The sequence below is a fragment of the Gymnoscopelus braueri genome, assembly GCF_963280865.1.
Source record: "Gymnoscopelus braueri genome assembly, chromosome: 3".
NCBI classification, from domain to species: Eukaryota; Metazoa; Chordata; class Actinopteri; order Myctophiformes; family Myctophidae; genus Gymnoscopelus; species Gymnoscopelus braueri.
In genome coordinates, this window is record NC_137612.1 from 49,286,826 (window position 1) to 49,313,982 (window position 27,157).

General features: G+C 40.3%; 1 protein-coding gene across 3 annotated transcripts in view; it reads right to left on the reverse strand.

Annotated features, from left to right (window-relative positions):
* Nucleotides 1–21,235, reverse strand: part of mtss1 (MTSS I-BAR domain containing 1) — a 745,180-nt gene extending 723,945 nt beyond the window's left edge. For all 3 annotated transcript variants that reach the window (XR_013932956.1, XM_080424950.1, XM_080424949.1), the window contains exon 1: nt 20,279–21,235. Coding sequence is in view for 2 of the 3 variants with exons in the window: in XM_080424950.1 (XP_080281076.1) it covers nt 20,279–20,350 (72 nt within the window). In the remaining variant the exon portion in view is untranslated. The remainder of the gene's footprint in view (nt 1–20,278) is intronic.
* Between the last annotated feature and the right edge of the window lie 5,922 nt (nt 21,236–27,157).

Sequence of the window (27,157 nt, forward strand, 5' to 3'; positions counted from 1 at the left end):
TGCGCCAAAGACTTTCAAAATGATATGTATTGGCCGCACAGACTTTGTGCCAGGGAGACTCCCAGAAGAGAAGATTTGTGATAATAATAAAAAAATCACTTTTTGCAAAGATAGCAGATGTACAAGCAGTGTGAGCTTGTTTGTATGTGTATGTGTGTGCGTGTGTGTGTGTAAGAAATGTAAAATTAATAATGGCTTAAGATGCATTGGATTGGAGAAGGTAGCCTCTCCTACTTAAAAGGGAGGCTTTTGGATTTATGACCTAAAAGCTTTACAACCTTTTGGTATGAACTTGGACTTTGATATTAAACCGTTGCTTTAATATATCTGCCTTAAGTGCCTTTAGATGGATTATTGTATAGTACGGCCCCTTAACTCTTTGACTGCCCCGGACGGGAATTCCCGTCCGATGGCTCTATGGCTATCATGGCCAATGACGGAAAGACGAAAATATGAAGAAAAAAAAATATTTGAAAAATTAACTTTTTTTTTTTTTGAATTTTTCTGAATTTTTTGGTATTTTTTTGGGGGGGTTTATCTCAAAGGAACTAGGAGATAACGCTATCCAAAAAATTGCTGCTCCATTCACTTCAATGTTAAGAAACAAACAGAGGAAAAATGCACCTTTTTCCTGGCAATGGGACAACACATTCTGAAATAAGTCTGGCAGTGAAAGAGTTAATTGATGTATTTTTTAGAGATAGAGAACATAGAGAACTGCAGTAGTGCAGCCTACATATTGGTTTATTAACAAATTGAGGGATGACACCCACTGACTCTGACCTACTTAAGGGTCCCAAAGCCTGTAACCTGATGAAGCCCTGCGCACGGGCGAAACCTTGTTTATAATTTTTTTGGTTAAATAAATAATAAAGACGGGAGAGCAGTTTATCGTGTGCCGACATTCCCATTTTCTTCACTGTTAGTACATTATGTATTGTGACTATTGCTATTGCTACCAATCGTTGTTGGTCATTTCGACGTATATTTCAGTCATTTGTCATGTCTACCCTGTGCAATTTGTGTTTGCCTTAAAGGGCAAACACATGTAATTTTGTTCCAAAATGCAATGGTTAAAACACAACAAACATTGTTAATCGCAATTATTCAAATGCAATCAATCGTCAAGTAATAGTTCATTCATGATGGTGACAGGCCTACGTGTATGGGCTCCAGTGAAGGCTAGTTTAGAAGTGAGCTTTTTAGATCTGCTATTTTCAGCTAAAATATTCAATGTAGAACAAGAACAGAAAACTAAAAAGTGAAGTCACTAGTTTAACCCATTAAGACCTAGAACTGTGTCATTTTTAGATTTGAGCTAAAAAGCATTATTTCACACTTTGGGCTATTCAAAAATAGCAGATATACAAGCTCATAGCGCGGCACCGAGTGCCGCGCTATGAGCTTGTAGATCTGCTATTTTTGAAGAATTGTGAAAATGGGTGCAAATCTTTGAATATATATATTTTTAAAGCAAACATTTTTAACTCAAATCTTTGCTTCTGGGGGTCCCTGGAACAAGATATTTTGATGGGGGTCGGCAGCCAAATACATATAATTTTGGGGGTCCTTGACATGAAAAAGATTGAGCACCACTGATATAGAAACATACGTTTTTCAGAAAACTGTTGGGATTTAGGAGACATGTAGAATCGGCTTCAGGTCTCAATGGGTTAAGAGCCCTGAGGGACTTCCGGTCAACCAAGAATAGGATGTTAAGTGGTTAAAGGAAGTTCTGTAATTGGTAAGACCTGTGAGGGAAGTAAGGAAGAGGCCCAATTTATTTACGATACAGCTGCTGTGAATAGAGCCTATTAATCGAAAAAGTAACTGCAATGAAGATAATCGAGACAAAGACTCACCAAGTGCAATGATACCGTTGGTGTGTTCAAGGCTTGTGATGTGTTATACCTCTTATCTCCATATTCTAACTTTGTGTTTTTTCGTACACAGTTACAAACACAAAATAAGTACTCTGGGAATTACACTAGGCTATATTTTACTCTGTCATACACACAAACACAAACACACACACACACACACACACACACACACACACACACACACACACACACACACACACACACACAGTGGTAGTTAAGTATGTCCAGGCCAGTGTAAGGACACTGATTACTAATTACAGTACAATGGTCTTAACTACTGTTTACAACACAGTTCATAGTGTGGACGGACAGACAGACAGTCAGGTCACATGGCTGACTGCCTGTCTCACTCTTTCTGGATGTGTGGCTTTCAGGTTATAACGTTTTTTCAAAACGTAATTGACCATGTATTTCAAAGCATAAAACCCCCAAAATAACAACAAATGTACATGAAGTCAATGGCAGAGAGTAATTTCGTACAAGTACTGCACTAATAGGAGCACCAAGCTAATAGAAACTACAGCCTTATCTTCCTGGAAGGTTAGCAGGCTGAGTGTGAAATAGAAGCCATTTGTTGCACTAACCCATTAAGACCGGGAACGCATCTGTGTAATTTTTTGATTTCTTTGGTTATAAAAAAATAGCAGATATACAAGCTCATAGCCGCGCTATGAGCTTGTAGAAATTTTGTGCAAATCTCATTCATATATATATATATATATATATATATATATATCTATATCTATATCTATATCTATATATATATATATATATATATATATATATATATTCTAAAGCGAACATTTGTAACTCAAATCTTTGCTTCTGGGTATTCTACAGATGTCTTCTAAATCCTAATAGTATTTGGGGAAAAATGTATGTTGCTATATCAGTGGTGCTTTTTCATGTCAAGGACCACCCACAATTATTTGTATTTGGCCACCAACCCCCATCTCAAAATATTTTGTTCCAGGGACCCCCAGAAGCAAAGACTTGAGTTACAAATGTTAGCTTTAAAAATATATATTCAAGGATTTGCAAAAATGTTCACGATTATTCAAAAATAGGAGATCTACAACCTCATAGCTATGAGCTTGTAGATCTGCTATTTTTGAATAGCCGAAGAAATCCAAAAATTACACAGATGTGTTCCCGGTCTTAATGGGTTAATAAAACAAAATACAAGTTTGAAATCTTAATAAGAAAAAGAGGCTGCGCATCAACAATGGGTTTTCTCAGTGGAGTGCTAGAGACAAAATCCAGTATACATTGAAAAAAATCCCCAAAAGGGTAGCACATAAAAAATGTCCACCCCATTCGAATGCTATCAATGCATTGAATGGGACATTATCACGTTTTATCAGACCATTGAATGGGCGAAGTAGGCGACATACCGACCTGATTTATCAGACCATTCATTGGGTGTTATCAGGACATACTGACCTACCGACGGAGAGGACTTAAGTTTCAGTTTTGGTTTCTGACCATGACGGAGGCGAGCAGTTTCAAGAGAACTGGAGCCACGTGAAGCACCACCGAGCGAGCTAAAGCGAGCGAGTTGCCGTGCTGAACATTTGCGACGTTCGCTTGAGCCTGCTCAACGCCGTCCGAGTTATGTACCGATAGGCACAGAATCGTAAATCATGTTGTGGGGACTGCTCTGCCTCCGGTAGGTCAGTATCTCCTGATTACGCCCAATGAATGGTCTGATAAATCTCGGGTAGGTCAAAATCTCGCCTACTCGCCCATTCAATGGTCTGATAAAACGTGATAATGTCCCTCCCATTCAATGCATTGATAGCATTCGAAGCCGGTGAAATTTCTAAATCAGTGGAGGACAAAGTACTCACATTTCCATTTTATTGGCACACACCAATAAACAAATGCTCGTTTATTGGTGTGCCAATAAAATAAGTTTTACTTGAAATGACCAAACCTGCCTACCGATGATGTCACTGGTAGGCAGGTTTCATTGGTCATTTAAATACAATTTAGTGGTCATTTAAAATACAATTTAGAGGTACTTTTACTTTACTTGAGTGTGTCCATTTTACACTTTGTGTGTCTTCCCTCATCTATCTATTTGCGTGTGTGTGTAGAAGTGGTTACTTTGGGCTTGACACAGAAAGCTATTAACTACTCTGTTACTGGGTTACCTACTTTTAACCACACCTCTTCTATCACTGTCTCTCTCCCTTTCTCTCTCTCTCATCCCACTCTCTCTTTTCTCCCCCCTCCCCCACTTCTATCACTCTCTCTCTCTCAGAGTTAACCTTGAGCGTGCATCAGCTCAAACATGTACACACAGGTACCCAAGCCCACACCTATAGGCCTACTCTAGACTCAAAAAGGAAAGACACAGTGTCCTATCAGCTAATACACCGTTTCCCAAAGAGCGGGTCGGGACCCATATTTGGGTCACGGATTTTTATGAGTTGCGAGTGAATATCTCCTGTTGTTTCCTATATTCAAAAGAATATAGTATTTCAAAAACTTTAAACAAAACAACTTTTCATCAATTAAGAACAATTCCAACGTTTTTCAAACTTATTTAAAAAATAAAATCTATATATAATTTCTATGCATAAATAAATAAATAATGTTTAAGAAGTAGTGAAAATAGCAGATCTTACGAACTCACAACATGGTGCGAGCTTGTAAGATCTGCTATTTTCACTAGTTTGGGTCCCGGGCAAAAGTCAAATTTAGACTATTGTTAACCCCCCCAACACACACACCAAAGCAATCTTCCGTTTTGATCACCTTACTTTTACAATAGAACACTTTGCCGACTTTAGACACCAGCATTGTGTGTAAGTGTAATTTACCAGGATGTGGGAAAACATGTTTTTAAGTGTTTTTTAAAGTGAGTGGGGTTAAGTGTGTGAGGAAACGACCCCTAGTGACGTCACTGTGGTACATGTGACTCAGCCACTTGATACAACACCACATGTTCCACACACTAACAACAAGTTACACACACACATTCTAATTACTCAAATCAGTGTCTGTTGAGAGTCTCGTGCTTGATGTATACTCCGTAACACTACTGTGCTGCCCGATACATTATCCCCAGCATTTCTGGATTGATTGAATACTTTATTAACAAGTTAATTAACCGCACATGTAGTAGAGTCAAACATTTTTAAATACGGATTTGGCCGTGGACCCCCATCTCAAAATGTTTTGTTCCAGGGACCCCCCAGAAGCAAAGATTTGGGATACAAATGTTTGCTTGAAAATATTATATTTTTCAAAAATAGCAGATAGCTCATAGTGCGGCACTCTGTGCCACACTATGAGCTTGTAGATCAGAGGATGCTACTACCAAGGTGTTCTTATATAGGGTGTTCTACTAAAGCCAATAGGCTCTATGCACAGCAGCCATATTGGAAAGAAATTGGGCCTCTTCCTTACTTTCTTCACAGGTGTTACCAATGATTCTAATGAAGGCTCTGTTCCATTTAGTGTAGCACAGTAGCCTGGCTCCACCCCCTGAATCGTTTGCCTCGCATTAAGGGTCTGGTGACGCTGTTGAAGGCGGGTGTTTCTCGGTTGAAAATCTGTACGACGAATCGGGATCGGGATAATCCAGTATGAACCAATCGCCAAAGAGTCTTTGAAAAAAAGACTTTTGCCACGCCCCCGTCTCAGAAATCGGCTGCATTGAGAGGGCTTTCAGACTGAATAATGGAGTGAAACGAAATGAAAATTCAGGCTGAGTGTCAGGCTAGTAGCACAGTGGTTCTCAAAGCTTTCAATTTCAAGGACCCCCATAACTCAGAGAGTGTACAAATGGAACCAAATGGACCCGTTCCATTTGTACACTCTCAGAGTTACACACCCGTAAGGGGGCCATTTGGAACCCCCTCAAGGAACCATGAGGGTCCCTGCCTGGACCACACTTTGAGACCCACTGGTGTAGCAGAGTGTTTCCGGTGAGCCAACATGCACACTATCAGCACCCTGACTCTGTTTGACCAGAATGGAACAGAGCCTTCATTGGTACCATTGGTAACACCTGTGAAGGAAGTAAGAGGTCCAATTTCTTTCCAATATGGCTGCTGGGCATACATCGAGACTATTGTGTTTTGAGGTCAGCCATGCTTTTAGGGTTAGGTTTTGAGTATCTCAAGAAACGTTCCACTTCGAACCTGGTGAATGGCTGAGGAAGGAGTCATGTGCTGAGTGGGAAGTCAGTCGGATCAGCAGAGTGTCCAGAAATATGTTATTAATCCATTCAATCCGGGTACGCATCTGTGTCATTGTTTTTTATGTCTATGGGCTATTCAAAAATAGCAGATATACAAGCTCATAGCGCGGCACCATGTGCAGAGCTATGAGCAAATCTTTGAATATATATATATGTTTTTAAAGGGAACATTTGTAACTCAAATCTTTTCTTCGGGGGGGGTCCCTGGAACTAAATATCTTCAGATGGGGGCCAAATACATATCATTTTGGGGGTCCTTGACATGAAAAAGTGAAATAAACTACTGATATAGGAACAAACGTTTATTTAAAAAAAAGAAACTGTTAGGATTTAGAAGATATGTGTAGAATCGGCCTCGGGTCTTAACGTGTTAATCCACAAATGTCTGTCTGTCTGTCTGTCTGTCTGTCTGTCTGTCTGTCTGTCTGTCTGTCTGTCTGTCTGTCTGTCTGTCTGTCTGTCTGTCTGTCTCCCTGTTAAGCCCATAAACGGAGATCCCAGATGTCATCCATATGACGTCACTGTGATAATGGGAATACTGCACTAAGTACTTGGACAACCGAGGAGGGACATGATGTCACATGTGTTCCCAACGGCCTAGCGGAGATCGGTTTGGAAAAGGTGAAGTGTTCCTTTAGAATCTTTAATTAACACGAGGAGTGTGTTTCACATGCACACACACACAGTTGACCTTCAGATTGTTTCTCTGTAGAGCGCACGCACGCACGCACACACACACACACACACACACACACACACACACACACACACACACACACACACACACACACACACACACACACACACACACACACACACACACACACACACACACACACACACACACACACAGTTTAGCAGTGAGAATAGTGAATTATGGCATGAGAGAGAGAGGAGTCAGAGAATGTAACTGAACTGATGGAATGTGTTTATGGAGGGAGACTCAGAGAATGATGGATAGATGGAGAGGAGAGAGGGGAGGAGGACAGGAGAGAGGAGGGGAGGAGGAGAGCAGAGGGGAGGAGGACAGGAGAGAAGAGGGGAGGAGGAGAGGAGAGGAGAGGTTGAAGGCTCATAAAGTCACACCCAATATAACGGAGAGAGAAACCAATGAGCTGTCTGTCTCTCCTCCTGTCTGTCTCACTCTGTACTACCCATGTATCAAAACGACAGACTGCAAGAGTGTGTGTGTGTGTGTGTGTGTGTGTGTGTGTGTGTGTGTGTGTGTGTGTGTGTGTGTGTGTGTGTGTGTGTGTGTTGCCCTTGGGTAGGTTTCATACACATATCAACTCGGCTTAATTAATCGTCACTGGATTGTTAGTGTGCGTGTGCGTGCGTACATGTGCATGTGTGTGTGTGTGTATCCCAGATGGTGGGGTTGCCCATGTTGGTTCTCTGCCATATTTAATAGAAGGCCACAAGCTCTCTCTCTCTCTCTCTCTTCTCCCTGTCTCTCTCTAGTATTATGAGTCATGGTTATAACTGTACACAGCGCTTCATTACTGACTGGTTATCAGATCAGATTAAGAACTATAATAACCACTATGCCTGTTGTTGTTATGGTGTTACGTTATGATGCATGAATTCAACCGCGCGTCCTATACTCAACCGCACGTCCTAAAAGGTATTAGCTAAATAAAAAACCCAAGACTTAAACATTGTGTTAGCCTAAGTCCTAGCAAAAGTAATGTTATAACGCAGACAAATACTAACACATTCCGTTTGGGGGGTCCTTGGCACGATTTTTTTTTGAGAACCACTGGTTTTAGACGGAAAAAGCAGTCCAAAGTACAGAGCTTATGTCCAGTGTATGAAGGACAATTTCACAATTATATAAATCTAATAACGATTATCGTCCTATCCCTATAGTTGCATGTGGTCAACATTAGCTCACATTAGCAGATCATTTGTGCTTTGTTCACACACTGCACACCGTTAGGGCTGTCACGATTATGACATTTTACATTGCGATTAATAGTCACACAAAGAATTGCGATTAGCGATTTAATTGCGGTTTCTGTCGCTTAACACTGGAACATATGAATACAAATTACATTTCTATTTGGCTTTTAGGCTTTGAAGTTGCACGGGGCAGATATGACCAATAACCTGACATAAAAAAAACAAGGGAACCAGTGGTTGAAATCTGAATGGCCGGAAATCTGAATGGTTTCTAAACTACGTCACGCTAAGCTTGGCCAATCAAAAAGAGGGACACGTTTTCGTCCATATATGGACGAAAACGGTAGCAAAAGGGGACCGACAAAGCCTCATGTAGGCCCGACCCCCTGGGTCTGGCAAAAATCACACCCAGTGTGAAGTGAGCGGTGTTATTCAGAAACAACAGTGGCCATCACAGTGACGGAAGCTCACTTCAAAAAAATGATTTTTTTGAAGTGCGTGGTACTATTTATGAGTTATGAATTTCATCATCTCGCTAGCCAATCACAGTACTGAGCAAAGGGTCTGAATACTTATCAGCCAATCACAGTACAGCGAAAGACACATTTTCATGACGGATGGGTCATGGGTCCGAACCCCACTTATAGGAGCGGCTACACCGCTCAAAAACATGAATAGCGGAAATAGCTGATCTACAAGCTCACAACGTTGTACCCGTCTGTCTGTGTCCCTTTTATGCCCATAATATATACAGAGATTTCTGATGTCATCAGTATATGGGCATGCCCCGTTTTGTGCCCATATATGGAGCTGACTTGCGGTTTGTTTGCTGTCATCATAAAGTAGTGGCCGTGGTTTGTTTATGTTGTCATAGTGACTTGGCCGTGGGTTTGTTTATGGCTGAGTCAGAAATTCAGAATGACGTCAGATGTCCTCCCGCCCTCCGATTAGCCGATTTTAATATGGGATTGTGACGGGCCCACACACAGTCACAGAGTAACCTGCACTGCAGTAACCTGCCGTCTCTATGCAGTAGACCGCACCAGGACAACAAAGCCAACGTTTTGCATAATGTGACGAACGCACATTTGCCTCTCAATCTGACTGACTAAACAGTGGAACTCAGTATCTGTGGTGGAAGACGTACTTTGATTGTTTTCTTTTTTACCCAAGGTAAAAGTAGCAATACCACTATATAAAAAATGTAAAAGTAAAAGTCGTGTATTCAAAATTTGACTTAAGCAAAAGTATAAGTCGATGGCATCAAAATATACTTTTTTGCCAAGGTAAAAATACATTTTCAAAATTAGTTTATTTTTATGAGCTATTTTGGAATAGCTCAAATATGGTGGTTAACTGATTCACTGCCAATCACATAGATCTACGCGAACCTATTTAAAGCCGCCACGTGCCAATCACGTAGATCTACGTGAACAAAAAAAAAAAAAAAAAAAAACATTTCCAATTTGACCCAAAGACCAAGGAGATATGATTTTTCGAAGATCTAGACTCCTATCCACTTCCTTGTTAACTTAAAACTTAAAAATTCTGTATCTCGGCTCCTGAGTACTTTTCAATTAAAAACTCTGGCACTGGCTAAAAAAATATGAAAATACCTCTGGCAGTTAATGGGTTAATGAACGTTTTGTCATAATAATCTAAATCTGCAAAGTAACTAGTAACTTAAGTTTTCAAATAATTGGAGTGCAGTAAAACCTACAATATTTACTCGTGGAGGAGCGGATGTTTTAAGTATCAAAATAGGGAAATACTCAAGTAAATGTAGTGTACCTCAATATTTTACTAAAGTACAGTACTTGAGTAAATGTAGTTGGTTACTTCCTATCCCTGCACAGTACACTTCTTCAAACTAAATCAAACTCGGGGCGTGTGTTCTTCTCACAGGGCCAAATGACAGGTCTGCCACCAGAGCCAAGCGTCACACTTGGTTCGTGGAAACTTCTCGAGGCAAGAACTTGATTCATATTCTATCTGCAGAGTCTAGTTTGACGGTTGGATGTGACCTTGGTGAGCCAGGAAAATAAATTTAAAAAATCCCGGCAGGTCGGCAGCCATGTTTGTAGCTATAGGCCGCAGCCAGGGCAACATGAGAAGCAGTTTCAGGCTAACGTCAGCTATAACTGTCCCACAGCCAGTGACATCGGAGAAGCCAGTGTTGTGCCGTTGGACCCCTGTTGCAGAATGTGACCTGGGAGAGTGCTTAATAGTCACACAATTCACTTGTCAAACCAATTCATTCATTACTTGTTATATATACCATAATCAATCAAGCGGTTTAGACAGGGATCATTACAGTAAACAAATAAAAACTAACATTAGCTGGAGAGAAGTCAACTAGAAAGAGAGAGAGAGACAGAGAGCTGCATCCACTCGACTATTTTCTTTTAGACTCTTCTATAATTAAAAATGCCAATGAATCAAGCAATGGAGAAGTGCCCTTTTTAAATATATCAACAAAATGATGCAGAAAAATAATAGATTTTTCTTTTTTTATTGACTAAATAGATTAGTCCAATTAACTGTTGCAGCCACAAATAACATCAGTGTATTGTTAATTGAACATTATCTGTAGACAACAATTATGATGGAAGATAGTCAATATTTTTCTTATAATCTATTAAATTGATTACTCCAATAATTATTAAATTGATTACTTCAATAATTATTAAATTGATTACTTCAATATTTCATTGTTGCAGCTATAGAGCATTCATGAAGGAGAGAGAGGTGGATGAAAATAAAGTTAGATAGCCTCCACAATGGACTGTAGAGGAGAAGGGGAGAGGGATAGAAAGAGGAAGAAGAAGGGATGAGGGGAAGAGGAAGAGGGAGGAGAGAGGGAGAGGGTGAGGAGGAGAGGAAGAGAAGCGGAGGAGGTTGGGGGAGGGGTGTGATCGGTTTGACCTTCCACAGAACAGCTGACACACTCAACCAATCCATTATGACTGACTGACTGACTGACTGACTGGCTACAGTGGTTCTCAACCTGTGGGTCGGGACCCCCAGAGGGTCCCCAAATGATTTTGGTGGGGTTCCCAGTTGACAGTAAAGTGACAAATTAAGGACTTTTAAGACCTTTTTAATACCTTAAAATGTTTTTAAAAAGACCATTACTGCATGAAAAGTAATTAAAAAAATATAAAAACTGGTTAAACTTTGGCCAAATTGTGGAATAAAACACAATATTCATCTGTGGAACCGAGTCAAACTAAATGCACTGTAATGCTGCAATTCCAAGTGCTTGTCAGGGTGGGGGGTCCCCAGTTCAAATATGATTATTGGGGGGGGGGGGGGGAAGCTTGAAAAGGTTGAGAACCACTGGGCTAACTGAACATACACCCTGACTGACTGCTGACAAAGTCACACAGTCGATGCAATTTCATTTTACTTACAGTCACATGGCCAATAAATGTTGTTTTACTGACTGACTGGTTACTTGGCTGACTGTAGTTAGGCCTGTCACAATTATTACATAATCGTCTAATTGCAATAATTTGAGATAATCGCAATTATTTTCCATAATCGTCTCCATGTTGAAAAATGTTCATATATTTTCAAACATTTTCAAAAATAGTGAAAATAGCAGATCTACAAGCTCACAATGCGTATAAGTATAAAGTTATTAGTCAGTCATTTCCTTGTATAATAATAATTAGGTTACGTGTCATATCTTCCACGTGCAACTTTAATTACATTTGTATTCATATCTTCAACGACAAAAACAATTAAATTGTTAATCGCAATTATTTGAGTGACAATTGATGTCACTCAATATGTCCTAATCGTGACAGCCCTGGCTGTAGGGTGGTTGGCTTGGCCGTATGGTTGCTGACTCATTAGCTGTCTCTCTGTCAGTCCAACTGACCTCAGTCGAATCAATCAGTGTGTCTTCACTCTGGTCAATACCAGAGCACTGAGTGCAATGTGTTATCCTGGAGTGCATTCACCTCAGCCTAGACCCCGTGCTTTTCAAACTTATTTTCCAGGCCAATGACCCCCAAATAGCCATTAGCCTCTGGCCCCCTATTGCAAAATGGCTTAACCCGGACAAAAAAAAACAGGAGTGCATCCGTGTAAGCACATTTTAATACGTTGGCTATTGAAAGATATACAAGCTCATAGACAGTCACTTCGTGCCGCGCTATGAGCTTGTAGATCTGCCTTTTTTTTTTTTATATCTTGAAAATGTGTGCAAATCTTTGAATATGAATTCCATGAATGTTTTTAACTCAAATCTTTGCTTCTTAAATCTTTTGAGATGGGGGTCGGCAGCCAAATACATACAATTTTGGGGGTCCTTGACATGACAAAGTTTGCGCACCACTGATATAGCAACATGAGTGTTTTCAGAAAACTGTTAGGATTTAAATGACATTTGTAGAATCAACCTCATGTCTTAATGGGTTCAAGAAAAAAGAAAATAAAGACAAAGAAGCAGATCTACAAGCTCCCAACTTAACATGTTTTACAATGACATGCCGAAAATAGGGATGCCAGTCGCCAGTGGTTTAACTGGAACAATAGGACCAATTCACCCACTTTCAAAATATCTTCATATAATTGGTCCTGACTGATGCTCATTATAAGATGGCACCGTTTCTGTCTACGAGTCACTCTCTGTGTCTCAGAGGAGGATAGTGGACAGTTCAGTAACCTGCCTACCAGTGACATCATTCGTCGTCAGGTTTGGGTTTGGTCATTCCAAACAAGATTTCAAACGTTTTTCTTTTTTTCATTAATGCAAGAACAATGGCTTCCATTTCATCTTGCCATCTTAACGGGAAGAGCAAGGCTGTAGCTTCTATTTGATTGGAATCCTCATCGATGATGTCACTGGTAGGCAGGTTTCTGAGCTGTCCACAGCCCTCCTCTGAGACAAAGAGTGACTCGTGGACAGAAACGGTGCCATCTTACAACGAGCAAGCATTAGCTAGGACCAATTATAAGAAAATAATGTTGGAAATGGGTGAAGTGCTCCTTTAAGTGTGAAAACCACTGGCCTAGACCAGAGTCCTGCAATGGGCCGGGTACCCGCGTTTGACGGGTGAAAACGGGTGAAAAATATACTATTATAAGTTCACGGGGACGGGCGGTACTGAACTAAACGCGGGTGGGTAACATTTTATTGTGAAAATCTGTACCGTTTCAGCCCGAACAACGTCACTTGTGTAACTTAACACAGCACGCCGGCATAGAGCACACCGGTCAGTTGTCTTAACTCACAAAAACACATTAAACATCCTGTTAAACCTTCAAATTAAAACCATCTAACAACGTAAACGACAATGGCTATATATGGAAAGCTCGCTCCTCCGTTCTCTGACCACTGAATGTACCGCTATTGTTGAAGGCTGCTATCTTGTGTTAAAAGCATTTCAACACACTTTTAAATTGAGTGACCGTCTGTAGGCTATTTACTGCATGTAATCACGGGTAACTGGGAGGACAACGGGTCCATTATTTGACGGGCGGAGCTGGTTTGTATTTTGATATAATCACAGGTGACGGGTCGGTCTACGGATATGATTATTGACGGGCGGGGCGGGTGCGGGTTGTCAAAATTGGACCCGTGCAGGACTCTGGCCTAGACCTCTCCTAATGTTAGTGGCCATATTATCCCAGCTAAGGCCTATTCAAATTCAATCAAATTTCCCTCTGACCATGTTTACATACCAACGTCTTGTCTTCCTTCCCCATTCACACCCACTCGTTGCCCTTAGTCTCCACACCTGAAGATCCATTTTAGTCTGTTCCGTCCCATACTTTAGCAGTAACACAACAAATAACTTGATTTGACAATTTGTTTGTTATATCCGCGGTTCTCAAAGTGGGGTTCGGGGACCCCCAGGGGTTCCTTGAGGGGGTTTCATTGAGTCCACTGCAAAATTAGGTAATAATGGCATCAATATCAGTTTAACCACTTTAAAGGGGAAGACCACTCATTTTCAACATTGAACCATGTCTTTAATACACCTGCTTAGAGCTGTTGTGTGGAAATAAGAAAAAAGTCCCCCCCCCCCCTTCTGTGTTGCCTAGAAAAGGATAATTGAATGAGGTCATGTGATCAGTGACATACGCAGGGTGTACTTTTGGCTCCGCCCCCTCAGCCAAAAGTACACCCTGCGTATGTCACTGATCATGACCTCAATCAATTATCCAGTTCTAGGTAACATAGAGGGGGGGGGGCTTTTTTTCTTATTTCCACACAACAGCTCTAAGGTGTATTAAAGACAGTTCAATGTTGAAAATGAGTGGTCTTCCCTTTAAACCTATATTTCAGCTATTTGAAAACAGCCGATCTACAAGCTCACAAAGCGTCGCATCTGCTATTTGAAAAATGAATATTTGTGAAATATTTCAACGTAATTCTTGTATGGGGATCCCTGGCACAAAATATTTGCAGCCAAATAGATGTTTGTCCTTGACATGAAAATGTTTGAGAACCACTTGTGTTACACGTTATCGTTGACTGGCTTCTATGTCTTGTGTTGTGTGTGTGTGGTTCTTATTTCTCTATCATATCGTCTCTGTCGGGTGGAAACCTCATATGTCCAAAACGGTTACTTTTCAGGATTCAAAGTCATTTCAAAAACAGAAAAAGTAGCAGATCTACAAGCTCAAAACGTTGCCAGTTTTGATAGTTTTGCGTGACGCTGTAGTATGATCAAGTAGGGCGTTAATTTACGAAAAAACACAAAGTTAGGATATGGAGATAAGAGGTTTCTACCCCGAGAGCAACGATATATTATCAATTAATGTTTATTCTCTCTCAGGCTCTTGTTTCTTAAACTAGCACTTCTCTATCATGTGAGATTATTCCAGGGAAACAAGAACGTTTCTGTCTCTATAATTTCATTATCTCGTACTTTGGCACATGATGTATCTATGGTCTGGGTGATGTGATTTGGACCGTTTCACAATGCATGGGCGGTTATGTTGGCCAATGAGGAAGTTAAGCCATTTTTAGATGTGACCAGAAAACTGATCTTTTTTTATTTCTTTTTTTTTTTACGGCAGGGTGGCCTAGTGATTATAGCGTTTGTCACAGGAATGTCCCTGAGTTCAATCCCCACAACACTGTTCTGGAGCAAGAAATCTAGAGTCCATGGCCACTGGGCAAAGGAGAGAACTTGAAACGGAGAGTGTTTTAGTCCGTTTTAAACCATTCAATCCGGGAACGCATCTGTGTCATTTTAGATTTGAGCTATAACCAGTATTTTATAGTATAATTTGGCTATTCAAAAATAGCAGATCTACAAGCTCATAGCGCTACGAGCTTGTAGATCTGCTATTTTTGAAAAATCTTTGAATGCATTTTTTTTTTTTTTTTAACTCAGATCTTTGCTTCTGGGGGTCCCTGGAACAACATATTTTGATGGGGGTCGGCCGGCCAAATACATATAATTTTGGGTGACCCTTGACATGAAAAAGTTTGAGAACCATTGATATAATAGCAACATAGGATTTAGAAGACATTTGTAAACATTTGAACACATTATCACGCTATTTTACATTTATACAAGCTATGAGCTAGTATAAAAACTTTTTTTTAATAGCCAAAGAAATCTATAAAATGACACAGATGCGTTTCCGGTCTTAATGACTAGGCAAAGAGCATGGATACATTTTTACTTTTATATTGTTGTATTATTGTGGGTTCTATAGTTTCAATGACTGGGTTTAACACGGCAAGGAACATGTTTCTTTCTGTAATATCACGTTTTATTGATAGGGAGTACGGATGGAAAGTAGCGTTCTTGCTAATGCTGACGTACTTAATTTGCATTCTTCTCAACTCTACTGTATGTAGTTTTGTATGCCGTGTTGTTCATGAATATCGTCTCTGTCGGGTGGAAACCTCATTATGTTCAAAACTGTTAATTATAAAACTGTTAAAACTATTAAAATTAGCAAAAGTAGCAGATCTACCAGCTCAAAACGTGTCGCTTAGCGACGTGTTTCGAGTTTGTGGATCTGCTATACTTTTGATGCTTTTGTGTGACACTGTAGTGTGATCAAGTAGGGCGTTAATTTACGAAAAAAAACTACGAAAATAGTCTGTCCCTCCCAAATCAACAAATAAAGTAAAGTGTTTGTGAGTGATTTTGACATGAAATTGCTAGGAGACCGACATGTGTCAACATCGTTTCAGCTGTTCTCACCACTGGGAAGAGGGCCGACATTGAAGACCAATAATGGATACAAACAAATATGCGGATGTACAACTTTGTTGGCTAGCTAGCCAGCAGCTGTTTCTATAATAACAAACATAGCATAGTTTCTAAGGGCAAGCTACGGTTGGTTGAGACATTCTGGGATGCTAAACTATGTTATTGTTTACGGCCTGGAGGACTGCTGAGCATTTGAAACTTTTAATGCCACAATAACGTTGTACCAGACCAAATTTCAAAACCTTGAAAGAATTGTTTCCTTATGAGCCAAAATCGATAGGCTAATGTGAGCTGTTGACAGCTGGATGGATTTTTAACCCATTAAGACCGGAGGCCGATTCTACAAATAACTTCTAAATCCTAATAGTTTTCTGAAAACCCTATGTTGCTATATATCGTTGCTGTCGGGCAGAAACCTCTTATCTCCATATTTTTGGGTAAATTAATGCCCTACCTGATCATACCACAGCGTCACACAAAAGCATCAAAAGTAGCAGATCCACAAGATCGAAGCGACGCGTTTTGAGCTTGCCGCGTTTTGAGCTTGCCGCGTTTTGAGCTTGCCGATCTGCTACTTTTGATACTTTTGCATTTGAATCCTGAAAATAAACAGTTTTGAACATAACAGAGGTTTCCACCCGACAGAGACATTCTAAAATGACATGGATGCTTTCCCGGACCGGTTTTAATGGGTTAAAGCCTTCGCCAATAAAAGACAGTTCCCAAAAGAGTTCAGACAGCGTCGGATATTTTGAACCAATATCCTGCTATGTCACTGCTGCTGTTACATTGTCCTACTTTATCATCCCCTCGGGGTCATTTGTCTTCTGCATTCGCTCCATCTCAACTACTTAGGAGCAGTGAGCAGCCACAGTGCAGCGCCTGGGGACTACTTGTAAGTCCACTTGTAATGCTACCGTCTTGGTGACTGTCAAGGGCAATGACAGGAGTACGTACCTACTAGCAACATGCACGTTTCTTTTTGGTGTGGGGGGAAACCCACAGATATAAACTATTCGTTACCACCGTGCTCCGACTCCTCTGGGTGTGATATCTACTGTACATACGATAAACATGACGATTGTTAATATCATGTGTGCCATTGACTGTAGATATTATTAGGATCATTATCATACAATGTGACATGGCAATATAAACTAAGGATTTGTTTTCCAAATAAAAACAAGAGAAAGGTCACCCGGTCACTGCTTTTGTGTCAGACACAATTGAACAGGCAAATTTGGATTTGCGAAATCCGAATAGTTTTCATCTGTGTTCCAATGGTGCCAAGATGTTTGCCCCCAATGATTAATCAATTCTGTATGTAGCTAAATGTTTTATTAATCTACGAATCACAGATATCTTCTAAAAAGCTGAGATCCTCAGCTTTCTAACCAAGTAGCATAATGGGGAACTACAAGGTTTGAATGAAATACATAGTTCTGATGACTTTCAAAAGTCTACGGAAGTCATACTTCCCATGGGCTTATTATTGCGACAGAATCGGACAGATCCATCTGTGTACTCCACCCTGCTAGTTTCAATAGCAGTACAAACTTTGCAGAAGTGGGAAATTCAAATGATGTGGAATCAGTTTCATACTTAGTGTTCAAACAACAATAACTCATACTTCTGCTTATTTACTACAACTAAATGATGAGAAGGCTGCCCAACGGTCAGTTGATACCGGTCTTGGTGCAAATGTATAGAACCATGAAGTGTGATTGTTTATTACACCACTTAAGCCCTATTCAAAAACATTTCAAAAATAGCCAATCTACAAGCTTGAGTAGGGATGGGGCGTTTATCGTGATAAAAAAACACTCACAATAATCGTATTGCAGAGATCTCAATTTATCGTGAAATTGTCCTCCATCATACACTAGGATGAATTAGCTTTTGTTGAGCTGCAAATTAAGTACCACTTAAACCCTCTATAGGCTACATGATCAAAAAGAGGGCATTTGGTACGCTCTTATTTCACTCTGCACAAATCAATTCGCCAAATATAGCAGATCTACAAGCTCACAGCGCATTGAACGCATTGTCAGCTTGTAGACGGGCTATTTTTGGCAAACGTTCCCCCAGAGTAGGGATGCTGGGGGTTCAAGTGGTTAATAAAAGTGGCATTTTAGGTTTTAACCATATTTTTGATTATCGATTATATTTTTGCCACAATAATCGTGACATGTAATTTTCATATGGTCCCATCTTTAAGCTTCACATTGCAACGCGTTGTGAGCTTTCGGGACACATCAGTTGCATATTTTGCAGATACTGTCGGCAAAAAAGTCTGGTTCTAAACACTTAGATGCTTCTTCATTTTTCTGGTGACACTATAGTGCACTGGTTCTCAAAGTGGGGTCCGGATACCCCCAGGGGTCCTTGAAGGGGTTCCAGGTGGTAGCCAGCAAAATGAGGAACAGTTTAAACACTTAAGCCCCATTTTCTTTCGGCTATTTTTGAAACATTTTGAAGAATCTTGGAAAATGTTGAAACATTTAACGACAAACTATTCTCTTATGGGGGTCCCTGGCGCAACATAGTTTCAGATGTTGGCCTGCGACCAAATACATGTCAATTTGGGGGTCCTTAACATGAAAATGTTTCAGAACCACAGTTCTAGTCATCCTTGCAGCCCCCTTGATGTCCCTGGGCCCAACTCTGAGAGCAATTGTCATGGTTTCGCTGAGATAGCCGACCTAAAACTAAGTCACTGTAATCAAATTATGTTGAAAGAGCTACATGGCATAGTGGTGACTGGTGAGACAGTGAAGGCAGAGAGAGACAGACAGCTAGGCTGGCAGAGTGAGAGCGAGACAGGGAATGGGAGAAAGAGAGACCAACATCAGAGATCTGGAGGGATACATACTGACAGACAGACAGGCAGGCAGAGAGAGACAGACCGCTACGGCATGGCTTAGCAAACATCAAAGGGCACACAATTGTGGCAAGGGCAACCCCACACACTTCACTCATTTACTGAATTTACGTCATGTTCCAATCCAGATACGCATTTAACCTTTATAGTTTAGAAATGTGTTTTTTGGACACAATCGGAGGAAATCCCCATATTTTTTTACTGGAAATATGTTCACACTCACAGTTAAATTAACACTGAGGATTGTACAGTATAGATTGGGGGGTCCCAGACCCAGAGATAAAACATTTTATCAAATGAAGGTCTGTGGCCTAATAATGCATATCAAGCTGGGGGGTCCTTGACATTGAAACGGTTGAGACATCCAGTCTCTTTAGTAGGTTAAGGTAAATAACAAGAGGTAACTGGAAACAGGCATTTACAATTTAACATTTGAGGTTTTTAGCAGGTAAACAATCACATACCTGCACATAGAATGCAGAGAGAGCAGTGTAGTCAGTGCTTCAAGAAACTATAGGATATACCAGGTAAACAATGAACCCAGCATCTGTCTAAAAACAACTGACAATGCCATCTAAATAGCATTAAACTATAAAACATAACATTGTGGTGTCATGGTTAACATTTGTGGTCAATAAAAACAAACAAAAACAAAACATGAGAACCAAGATTATGCCTGCATGAACAGGAATCAGTTGGTGTTGTCAACAACAATGGTTCTCAACCTGTGGGTCCCCACATGTTTTTGGGGGGGTCCCCAGATGACAGTGAAGTGACAATTTAAGGACTTTTAAGACCTTTTTAATACCTAAAAAAGAAATACAGAAAAAATACCTTTACTGCATCAAAACAAACAATACTATAATAACTGGTTAAACATTGGCCAAATTGTGAAATAATATAAGAAATCAAGTCAAACAAAAACAAAACCCTACTTTCCAGGTGCTTGTCAGGGTGGGGGGGTCCCAAATTAATTAAAATGTGATTATGTTGGGGGGTTCCCAATTAAAATGTGATTATTTTGGGGGGTCCCCAGTTCAAATATGATTATTTTGGGGGGTCCCCAGTTCATATATGATTATTTTGGGGCTCACAGCCTGAAAAGGTTGAGAACCACTGCTGGTCAACACCACAGCAACACACATGCATTCCATGAGGGACCACCAACAACAAGTTCAAAAACTCCTCCAAACAAAGTGTGTCTCACCTTCATGTCGTTCATGATGATCTGGAACAGTCCTCCCAGGGCGCTGCATTCCTTCTCTATCCCCGCATCCATGTTTCCACACAAACCACCCGGCTTTACTTTATACCTCCTAAAAAAAAAACTTTTTTTCTCTTCGGCCTCCAAAGCCTCCCCAAAAAAAAATTAACGATCAAAGGGAAACGTTGATCACAACAACGTCCCCCCCACCAAAAAAAACACTAATATATTTGTGTGTAACGTAAATAAAAGCGACGGGATCAACAGTCCCGGTTCTCTTCCAACAGCGGCTTTATATAAATAATAAGATCCACGAGTTAGAATTGTGATCCAGTAATAAGGAGGGTTTAAAGTCCACGATCAAGACGGGTTTGACCCAAATCTGGGAGAGAGAGAAACTCAATACGTGGAGAAAAAGACCGTCTGTCTGTCTGTCTGTGTGTCTGTATGTCTGGGCCTCGACTCAGCCAACTCCAAACAACACACTCCACGACCACATCATCGTGGGTTCAAATCCGACTCCCCAAGAGGGTTAAGAATAGGAATCCTCGATCCGCCGGGTTTTTTTTTGTCGTTCCAGTCCAGTCCAGGACTAAAGTAGTGCAACTAACTAGTAGTGACTGACTGACTAGCAACCTGTGTGACTCACACACACACACTCACACACGCGATCACACACTGACTGAACACACACACACACAGCCGTTGGATCGATCCGTCTATTTTTTTAAGCGGAAGGAAGAATGGCTTCAACAGTAATAATATCCAAACGTTTTAGTCTTCATAACATCCCGCCGTACGTACTGGTGGACGTGGGTTTTTGTACGTCCTCCCGGGTCTCCTGGATCTCCTCTACCGGCGTGTCCTCCTCGGTGTGGAAGCCGAACACACGACCTTGTTTTCCGCTTAGTTCTTCTCTGATCAGAGAGAGACGCCGTGGTGTGTGTGTGTGTGTGGAGGTTTTCCCTGCAATTCAATGAGGAGTCCTGCCTCCCTCTCTCTCTCCCTCCTCCTCCTCCTGCAAGGCTGTGTGTGTGTGTGTGTGTGTGTGTGTACGTGCAGTGGTGGAAAGAGTACTCAATTTTTTCCCACTTCAGTTAAGTATCAATTCTGCAATGTAGAAAAACTCTGTTAAAAGTAAAAGTCCGGAATTCAAAATGTACTTGAGTAAAAGTACAAAAGTATTGGTATCAAAATAGAGTAGAAGTACTCATAATGCAGAATGTCATATTTCACAAGTTGTCAAATATAGGCTATATATTTTTCAAATATATGTATATTTTATTAAACAGCCGATCTACAAGCTCACATCGGCCCAGCTTGTAGATCGGTCAATGTATGGTTTGTAATAATAATCCAAATCTACTGTAACTTAGTTACTAAAGATTTCAAATAATTGTAGTGGAGTAAAAGTATAATATTTGACTCTGAGTAAAAGTACTGAAAATTGGAAATACTCCAGTTGAGTCAAAAATACCTCAAAATGTTACTAAAGTAGGCCTACAGTACTTTAGTAAATGTACTTTACTTTACACCAGTGTGTGTGTGTGTGTGTGTGTGTGTGTGTGTGTGTGCGTGTGTGTGCGCGTGCGTGTGTGCGTGCACCTTTCCCCAAAATATCCCAAAGCAGGTCGCGTGGGCGGAGCAACAAAAAAAAGGGAACTACACGGAAAATGACATCAAGGTGAATCACGTCACGTGCAAATGATAATAGGCTCTATGCACAGCAGGCAGCAGCCACATTGGAAATAAATTGGGCCTCTTCCTTACTTCCTTTAGTCCGTGAGCCAGGACCCCAAATATGGGGTCATCAGTACCATCTGGGGGGAATAATTCTCATAGTGATTTTTGGGTAGGTACACCCCTAGAGCTAGGAAAAATGTGATAGCCTTGCATCGGTGGTAGCTATCTGTGTGTTATCACTCCTTTTATAACCACAAGCCAAAACACAGTTTTCAAAATCCGAATGAAGCATTCTACTTCAAACTGATGGTTCTCTCTTATTATTGACCCTCTCTCTCTGAAAAATGGTTGGGATAAAGCTCAGACTATATATTGTTCAGAAAGGTTGTTAAAATTAGTATCTAGAATATATCTAGAATATTTTTCTATTACAGGCAGTGACAACATAGTGACTATATGTGACATAAGATGTACTTCGGTTTTAATGAAAGATGGAACACAAAGGGTTCCTTTGTAAATTACCTAAAGATTTAAAACCATGTTTACATACATAGATTCTAAGGAAATGTATTATGAAATTCAATAAACAGAATATAGTGCAAGTGTGTAAGAAAATATCCAAAATGGCCACTAAACACACGCCTGGCAATTTTTAACTTGTAATCCGCTTGTCTTAGAATACCTCTGTGTAATACCTCTTTTTTAGGGTTTTCATACGTGTAGAATCCATACCTGTTTTTTCTTAATATCAGGTCAATCATGTCAAAGGTCAGGTCAAGGTTAAATTTGACCTCTGGGAGAACAACAAATGGAAACAACTTGATGAACTTTCATTCAATTTGTTTTGTGAAAAGTGTCATTAACATGTCACAAGAACTGGTATTCATAATAACCTGAATGTAAAATGATATAATCTAACGGCAAATATGTATCTTTTGCAACTACTGTACATATGTATTCTCCAACCCACATCCTGTTCTACCTCATCCTCACAAGTATCCTCCTTATTGACATCACTCCTCATCTGTAGCATGAACATATCATCAGTAACCATCTTCACCAGAGCAGTTACAGTACATCAGTGATGTACTACTCTCTGTGCCCTACATTGATATTGCACCATGTCACATAGCTCTGACGGTGCTGGGTCACCCTTAGCAATGACAGGAACAGGAATATCCTGGATCTCCCATCCAAATTGTGTGACATCAAACGACTTGTCAGGTGGAGCTTGCCTTGGTGGTCTGCCACTTTCCACAACATCACTTGTAAATGAGCCCACATGTGGTGCAACAGGTTGGTCGGTGTTGGAGGAAGGGCCATTGACTTGTGGCAACCACCTCACCCAGCACATCAGGGTAGCCTGGGAAGTTCCCTGCCAGCAAAGTGTTGTGTGCTCTGATCTTGCCTTTGCCATACATATAAGACTGTCCCATCACAATGCTCCATCTGTACTTTACACTGTAGGTCCACCTGATACACCCCAATACACCAACAGGACAAGAACATCAGTTAAATCACTGAGCATGTGTATCACACCCTTTCCAGAGATGGCTGCATCAGGGATATAGGAAATCATGGTGATGTCTGCCTCATCATGACTAAATGCAGTATCTATCGTCAGCACTGAAGGTGTACAACATGCTCAACGGCTTCTGCTTGATGTTCTTACTCTGCATGATGACATCTCATGTGGGTGATCTTTCTGTGTGTGAGGATACACCCCAATATTTTATGACCAAGACACACCAGTGCTTCAACTCTCCCTCTACTGTTTCTGCACATTTTGGGGAAGGCTTCAGTCCACTCCACTCACATGCATCATGACAGCATCTTTCCTGATCGTTATGGCAGTCTGCTCCCCAGACTGGTGAGCAGAGACAGTGATCCAGAATCCATCATGGTGCTGACAGACAAGGTCTAGCTTAGCCTCTATGGCATGGAGCACATGCATCTTCGGTAGGCACTGGGTTAGATATCAAGCACACTGCACATGGCCAGCACGGAAGAAGTGCTTCAGTCATGTGCTTCATGAGAGAAAAGGTGAAGTTAATGTCAATGTGTGTCCCTGCACATTCAAACTGGTGGATGTGAAGTGTAGGAAGAAGTTGTCTACCCACTGTCAGCCAGTAGGATGGAAATGCGGAGTGTCCAGGTAGGCTACTGCTGTATCTGTTCAAATGTCTTTGGCCAAGTTGAGAGAAACCACTTCAAGAGTGCTGCTGACTCAGGACTGACCACTGAACTTGCCTGTCATGTTCTGCAACCACATGCATTTCCACTTCCAGTGCTGAACCTTGCATCAGTTTTGCAATGCAGCTGAAGAATGACTGTATAACATGCATCCCACCGGGATGCACAATTACATTATAGAGCTTTTCTGGCTGATTCCATACCTGCAAGGTGTCAACAAACGGCTCCATGTCAATTGTGAGGTGAACAGGGCCTACTGTACATGTCAACCAGTGACCATATCTGCTGCCTGCTTGGACACCTGGTTGGACGATAAGGTGCGAGAGAGACCTTGACCTGACCTTTAGCACATAGGCCAAAGACTGACCAGCAAGTGAAAATATAACAGTAGAAATTGATTCTACACCTATGAACGCCCCCCCCCGCCCCAGGTCCCCATATGAATCACCATAAGTTCACAGATTCCCTCACACAACTGCAATATTTTGTTGTTTTTAACGTAATTTAGTACAATGGAACATCACCATGGGATGGACACCATCTTCGATTTGGCAATAAATAATTAACTGATGGTAATTTCACTGATTCAGCCATATTTCTTGAACCCTAAAACCTAGTTTTAGACACCAAAACCACCTTTCTAGGTTGAACAGTATCATAAAGCCATTAAGCTCATGGCAGTCATATTGGACGCCATCTTGAAAATGATGGCTTTACGAGAAATATAATTTCTTCGATTTTTTTGTATGTTCTTAAGCATGCCTAGACGTACCAGAACCAATTGAAAAACCTTTTGTATATTTTTTTGGGGGGGTTAATAGTATGTTTTCATAGATTGACCCATGTCATTTTCGCCTAGTGTTATAAAATAAAATGCATGATAGCACCCATAAAGCTACCATTGGTGCAAGGCTATCACATATTTTCTAACTCTAGACATGCATACCTTGACAAAAATCACTATGAGCATTATTCCCCTCAGATGGTACTGACCAACCCCCCTGGCTCACGGACTACTTCACAGGTGTTACCAATGATTCTAATGAAGGCTCTGTTCATTTAGTGTAGCATGTGGTTCTCAAACTTTTCAATTTGAAGGACCCCCATAACTCTGAGAGTGTACAAATGGAACCAAATGGACCTTTACGGGTCCATTTGGTTCCAATTGTACACTCTCAGAGCTACACACCCCCAAGGGGCCATTTGGAACCCCCTCAATGAACCATGAGGGTACCTGGACCACACTTTGAGAACCACTGGTGTAGCAGAGTGTTTCCAGTTAATTAATATCCATCATGCACAATATCAGCACCCTGCTTCTGTTTGACCAGAATATGGAACACAACCTTAATTAGTGGTAACACCTGTGAAGGAAGTAAGAAGAGGCCCATTTCTTTCCAATATGGCTGCTGTGCATATAGAGCCTATTTAATGCATGTGTCTTCTTATCATTTATTTACACCACCACTACTGAAACTACAATAGAATAGAAACTCCATTTTAAAAAAGTCCATTTACCCAAATACAAAGTACAATGTTGAGGTACTTTACTTATTTTGAGCAGTGGTGGAAAAAGTATTCAAATGTTTTACTCAAGTAAAAGTAACAATACTGCAATGTAGAAATACTCTGTTACAAGTAGAGGTCCGGAATTCAAAATTTACTTGAATAAAAGTACGAAAGTATTGGTATGAAAATGTACTTAAAGTACCAAAGGTAGAAAGTAGGCATTATGCAGAATGTCTCATTTAACAAGTTTTCAAATGTATAAAAATCTTTGAAAATAGCAGATCTACAAGCTCACAACGGTCCCATTGGGACGCAATGCGTTCCATCGGGACGCTTTGTAAGCTTGTAGATCTGTTATTTTCAAATGGCCGAACTGTGGTTGAAGTATGTTAATGCATGTTTTGTAATAATAATCCAAATCTAGTAACTCAGTAATAATAAAAGTAACTAGTAACTAAAGTTTTCAAATAAACTGGAAAACTGGAAATACTCCAGTAAAGTAAAAAATATATATATATCAAAATTGTACTTAATTACAGTACTACTTGAGTAAATGTACTTAGTTACTTTCCACCACTGATTTTGAGGTACTTTACTTATTTTGAGGTACTTTACTTGAGTTACTTTACTTCACCCGAGTATTTTCACTTTAGTTTATACTTATCCTCCACTATAATTTATTTGACAGCTTTAGTTACTAGCAGTGGTGATTTATTTCATTTTAATGAATAATGTGATTAGTTATTCATAATAAAATTCTGCAAAGCAACTATTATCCAAAGCTGTCAAATAGTTGTGTTGTGGTGGATTAAAAGTACACTATTTTATTCTGAGATGTAGTGGAGAAGTAGCCAATAAAGTACTTATACTTTACACCACTAGTTACCTTGTAAATGTACAATATTAATACAAAACATACAGCAATAATAATGATAGGTTAATCTGCCCAGCAGCACATAAAATAATTATTTACCAACTGCAGGACTTCTCTTGTAACAGATTATTTCTACATTGTGGTATTGCTACTAAAGATCAGAATACGTCTACCGCAACTGTAGAATAGAATACAGCGCCCCTGGCGGCCAATTGGTGTACACAACACATTTTACATCAGGGCTAAGCAGTGATCTAAGAGGTACTCAGATTAAGTAGCAATACTACAAATACGTCCTGTATTCCATATTTACCTGAAGAAAGGTACAAAAGTATTGGCATCAAAATAAACTTCAAGTACCAAAAGTAAAAGTGGGCATAGGAGCCACAATGGAAACAAGTCCCCAGGACTTTTATGTGTTATCCTTTTAGCCTAAATGTCTGACTGTACCTCATGCTGTTTACATTTCTGACTTATAAAGTATTCAATCAATCAATCAATCAATGTGCAGAATGTTCCAATTAACCGTTTTCTCCAATGGACCTTTTTGAAGTTTTCAAAATCTTTCGAAAACAATAGCAGATCTACAAGCTCGTATAGCTTATAGAAAATGTAATTTCGCA